This window comes from Hipposideros armiger, unplaced genomic scaffold (genome assembly GCF_001890085.2).
Source record: "Hipposideros armiger isolate ML-2016 unplaced genomic scaffold, ASM189008v1 scaffold_257, whole genome shotgun sequence".
NCBI classification, from domain to species: Eukaryota; Metazoa; Chordata; class Mammalia; order Chiroptera; family Hipposideridae; genus Hipposideros; species Hipposideros armiger.
The window spans coordinates 1,557,956-1,563,766 of NW_017731607.1; the positions used below are offsets into that span (position 1 = coordinate 1,557,956).

The following is a 5,811-nucleotide window of genomic DNA, read 5'->3' on the forward strand; positions in this document are numbered from 1 at the left end:
ACTACTAAAGAAAGAAGTTAGCATCCATTATATTTTTGCTACAGTTAACAACTTTCTATATTTTTAACATTCAATAACATTGAGTTTTTACCTCCTAGTGGTTTGGGAACCTGGTTACAATGGAATGGTGGAATGATATTTGGCTCAATGAAGGTTTTGCAACATACATGGAAATTATCTCTGTTAGTGCTACATATCCAGAGCTACAAATTGTAAGTTGACAATTTTGTATATCATACCATGTGCCCTAAGGAATCATCAATTTACTATTGAAATTTTTAGTGAATGCTAAAGAGAAAACAAGATAGCATGGTGTTTTTGAACCTGTGGTATTTGGTTTGAGGTACAAGACATTGTATTAGTTCACTAGGGCTTCCATGACAAAATACCACAGACTGGGTAGCTTAACAATAGAAATTTACTTTCTCATAGTTCTGGAGGCTAGGTGTTGGTGGGCTTGGTTTCTTCTGAGGTTTCTCTCTTTGGAGTACAGATAGCCTTCTTTTTGCTCTGTCTTCACTTGGTCTTTTCTCTGATGTTTCTTTGTCCAAATTTCCTCTTTTTATAAGACCACCCACCAGTGAGATTGGATTAGAGCTCACCATTAACAGCCTCCTTTTAACTCAATCCCTTCTTTAAAGGCCCTATCTCCAAATACAGTCACATTCTGAAGTGGTGGGGATGGGATTAGGGCTTCAACATGCAAATTGGGGGAGGCACACAATTAAGCCAATCGTATAAATTCCTCACCCAGAAATTTATGGACAGAGAGCTCAAATTGCCCAAATACAGAGCTGCATATGCAGAGTGAGAGGAAAGAACATCGCTGTCCACACACAATAATATCGGACAAGACAATGCCCATGGTGTAGGTCCTGTGCAGAGTTCTTGGCATGTAACCTGAACTAGGCATAACTGGAGGCGCACACCTCTAGAATTTCCAGAGGGCCTCTTCACTTCCCCCAATGTGTGCAAAGATTTCTTCATGCATGTCTTTTTTAATAGGCTTAAGGGGATCTAAACACCACATAATAAGGTGGTTAATAAAAGTTAATTAGCTCTTGGGGGTAGGCATTTAGTCTAGTACAGTACAGACAGACATGGATTCAAAGTCAATGTCTTCTTATTTACTGTGTTCTGAAGCTGTGGTTTAATCTCAAAGCTTCTATATATTCTCACTAGTGAAATGCATTTAATGCATCACCCATGCAGAGTTTTGAAAGGATTGCAGATGATGGATGTAAGGTCCTAGCACATAGCAAGTGTTCACTAAACAGGAACCATTAGTTTTACTTCTGTATCCAAAGCTTGGTAAACATTCATGCAATGTCTGAGGGAATGTTGGATTTACACTGTTATGAAGTAGAAAATTGGTGAAAAGGGAAAGAAACTTACAATCAATTGTAAGAAATGTTGATTGAATACTTACTTCTAAGAATATCGGAAGGGGATGTGTGTGTTCAGCACTTCGGGGGGTGAGTACACAAGGCAATATACAGATGATGCATTATAGAATTGTATACTTGAAACCTATATAATTTTATTGACCAAAGTCACCCCAATAAATTTAATAAAATGTTTAGAAGGGGGGAAAAAGAATATCTTACTAAACTTAGCATGTTTTCTATTGCTTTAAGAGTGACAATTTGAAACTGAAAAAGAAATTGTTCTTCTCTGTTTAGGATAACTATTTTTTGGACGTGTGTTTTGAAGTAATTAAAAGAGATTCATTAAATTCATCCCATCCTATCTCCAATCAAGCAAAAACTGTTACTCAAATACATGAAATGTTTGATGCAGTTTCCTATAACAAGGTAATAAATGCAATGGACAGTGGAAGCTCTGTTTTCAGGAGAAATATAAAGAAGCTTATAAAAGCAACATGTTAAGTTGTTGCTGGCAGGTTACTGCCACCTGTTTAACTTTTTATTTTATTTACTGTTCATTTTTCAGACATTACACGTGTTCTATAAAATTTAAGCTTCCTTCAAAAACATATCTACCATTTCCTTTACGTTCTTTCTATTTCTTTCTTTTTTAGGGAGCTTGTGTTTTGAATATGCTCAAGGATTTCCTGAGTGAGGAGAAATTTCATAAAGGAATTATTCACTACTTAAAGAAGTTCAGCTTTAGGAATGCTAAGAATGACGATTTATGGAGCAGTCTGTCAAATGTAAGTCATACATTGGGCTACAGTAGATTGTTGTTAAGCCTATAAGGTGACAGGCTAATTATGAAGGTTTATAAATCACTAGATTGTCAGTCAACAAATATTTATTCCACGTGCCACCCTGCCAGGGTCCATAGAAGGCAGCGCCTTCATTTTTTCTCTGTCACCATAATAAACCAGGATGCCACACTGGGTTAGTCATAGGGGTTAGATTCTTCACCTCCTTCTCATTGGTTTCCCTTCTATGGTTAATACTATACTTTTTATCCTCACATTTCCCAAAATCTTTAATGACTTTGTAATTCCTATTATGTATAACACCTAATCTGTCCAAATTTTAAGGTTGAACACTACTTGTTCAACTTTACTTCCCAACATGTATTCTCTGTTGAGTGAGACACATATTCTCCCTCATAGGAAGAAATCCTGCACCCTCTCTATGTTTTCATGCCTTTGTTTCTGGTGTTCTCACTACCTGAAATGCCCTTTCTTCTTTCCAACAATTCAAATACTATCTATCTTTTGAGATCTAGCTGAGATTTCACCTCCTCCTCACACACTGCTTCAGCCCTCATTGGTTTGCTTTTCTGCCATATTCCTAGAAGTGTATTGATGAACCTGTTCTGCACAGTGACATTCTCTTTTATTGGTTTTGATGGTTCAATAATAACAATGATATAATAATAATAATAAAATTTGCTTAAGAGCAAGAATCATGGCTGTTCTTGCTTTTTAATGCCATTGAACTAGCATACTATTGATCAATAATCAATAACTGTGATTAATAAACAGTTAATGATTGATTAAAGAACACATGGTCACTTTGTCATTGGGATTCAGGTAGTATAATAGGTAGGACAGAGCAAAAAAACATACAGTAAACGCCAATGAATCTATTCTAATAATTATTAAAATATTCTTACATTTTCAACTGCAAGGAAAATAATCTTTCATAGAAGTATTGGGCTGGCAGGGCTCATGCCTCCTGGTAGAAGAACCCTATGCCATTATAGACAGAAAACGCCCTTTATTTTTCATAAGCACTTATGTCCCAGGGTCAGTAATAATATTATTCAATATTTGCATAGCACGTTACAGTTTAAAAAGAAATTTCACTTGAATTTTTTGTGTCTGTGTCAAGTCTGGACCCTCATGGTCTAACCTACATGTAATTTTGTAGTCAAAGAAACAAAGTCAAGTAACTAAAAAAATTGTTCATGTAGCTCACATCTTTTACGCACATTTCTTGAAAATCATGAAAAGGCTCAAAATGCAGTCTTTAGTAATGCTTATAAAAACGCTCTTTACCCATTTCCATCACCTCCTGCAGTAGATCCAGATGCTCTCTATCCTCAATGCCTCTTACACTTCTTAACAACAAGCCTCACATTGCTTTTCTCTCCCATCCCTCTCCTTTTCCCTCTGCTATGCAAATGTGCACGTGCGTGCGTGCGTGCGTGCGTGCGTGTGTGTGTGTGTGTGTGTGTGTGTGTGTGTGTGTGTGTAGACATCAACCTAGCCTTTGTTCAACAAGGAAGAATCTGTCTTTGGTGTGCGTAGTGGCCATAGGGGGGATTAAAGGGGAAATTTGGCCAACAATAAGAAGAAATCTTTAGGCCAACTCTGAACACTCTTATGTTAATTTTTGTCAAATCATGCTTATAAGCACATCGAGAAGGTAAGGTAGGTGTTCTTACCCCATTTTTATCGATGAGAAAATTAATGCTAAGGGAGAGATTTGCTCAAGATTGTATACCAAATGAGTGATGGGGTGAGTACTTAAAATCTGTGCTTTGACCCTAAATCCAGTGTTCATTCTTTCAGTTACATCATAGCTTCTTCCTAGTTATCAAGTAATTTTCCTATCTATCCTTTCCTTATAGGTCTTAAATTCAGTTGACCCTCCTCTGATGCCAAATGAAACTGCAGTATGAAATGATAATTCCTGAAAATACTTTACTCAGCATTGTGTCACATCTGTCAATTCTAACAGCAATGTCAATAGCAACTTGGAAATCAGAATTCTTTGTTGTTATTTTTCATAAAATTATTTAATAACACTTGAGAGCCTTAGACAGTGTGTATGTCATTTTTCCCAACTACAGTTCCCCTTAGAGCATTAACTCCTTATTCAAGGATCAATTGCCAAGTTGGTGATTTTCTTAGGTCTCATATCAGTTCTAAATTCAAAATGTATTGTGCAACCATTATATGCTACTGTGGTAGTCACTGGGAATAGCCAGGTAAGCAGAGGCGCTTCCCCCACTGTCAAGGAATTTATGATGTGGTAGGGAAAAGTTAACACTAGACACAGTTCCCTAAATGCTAAATAGGGTCATGAGTAACATGCACACTGAAAGAATAAAGTAGGACCTTTCTGGAAAGGAAAGAAACAAAAGGAAAATTCAACAAATTGAGTCATCTCCTTTTTTTTATTTTTTCAGCCGAGCCATCCTGCCACCTTTGGCAGCTCAGCAGCTGCTCAGCTCAGGCCGGGACTCGAACCGCTATTGCTCAGAGCTTGCACTCTTGAGCGAGCTCTTAACCAACTGAGCCACTTGGCTGGCTCTTGAGTCATCTCTTAAACAGTTATTCCACAATGTTGAACTTCTTTAGCAAACTTTAAATACATACATATATAAACATTTAATTCACCTAGACATGATAAGGAGCATAGTAATTCATGAGGTAACTTGTGTATGTTCTATGGTCACTGAGAAGGCGACTTTTATTTTTTTCGTTTCATGAATTGCTATGCTCATTATCATGTCTAAATGAATTAAATGTTCATATAGCTATCCTAATAATGTCTGCATTCATGTCTAATATGCATACTCAGCTAACTATCAGTACCCAAATAGCAGTGCTCTTTTATTCTTGTCTTATAGAATTGTGTAGAAGGTGATTTTACATCTGGTGGATTTTGTTATTCCGATTCCAAGATGACAAGCAACACAGTAAGTATGCAGTGGCCTATAGAATAGAAGAGATCTGGCCAATCACCTGACCCTAATGTGCAGAGGAGCTCAGCTGTCCCTTTAAATAACTGGAGAGGAAGAGAGGCTCGACAATTTTCCTTGAAACAAAGCTGACTGAAGAAGGAACGTTCAGGCCATTTAGGTGGATGATGCTGTTACTACTATATTTTTGTTGTTACAATTCAGCCTTCCCACAAGCCCACTGTTAGCTAAAAATATCTCAGCTCCAAATTCCCGAGTGGTTTCTGCTGCATTGGCATCCTCTAAGGCGCTGAAAAATGCCGAACCAAATATATTGTTATGTTTGGAAATAGAGGGAATGGCTTGCTTGAGGCCTTCTCTTTTTGTTTATTTCTGGGACGTTATTGGAGCACTTAAGGAGAGAGAAAAGAAAGTCGTTGTGAAAAAAAAAAGGCAAACTTTTTTTAGAGTCATGGTAATCCCATAAATAACAGTTTCTAAAAGAAGACTCAGCATCATCCAGTGATCAGAAACTCATACTAGAAGCTAGGAAGCTAGAGGTTTTGTTCCATTCAGTATACCTTCAATGATATACTGTTGTTCTGTTGTAACATTTAAAGCTTCCTAAAGACAGAAGTGTATCTTTTAGGCCACCCTCTTTAATTCCACCATTATTAAAATGGAAAGGTGTATTTTTTTTTT

At 37.0% G+C, this 5,811-nt stretch overlaps 1 protein-coding gene across 1 annotated transcript in view; it reads left to right on the forward strand.

The window, feature by feature from the left end:
* Nucleotides 1–5,811, forward strand: part of ERAP2 (endoplasmic reticulum aminopeptidase 2) — a 43,682-nt gene that overhangs the window by 21,434 nt on the left and 16,437 nt on the right. Inside the window, 4 exon segments of the mRNA XM_019656272.1 lie at nucleotides 99–212; nucleotides 1,683–1,814; nucleotides 2,042–2,173; nucleotides 5,059–5,127. Of these exon segments, the coding sequence (XP_019511817.1) occupies nucleotides 99–212; nucleotides 1,683–1,814; nucleotides 2,042–2,173; nucleotides 5,059–5,127 (447 nt within the window).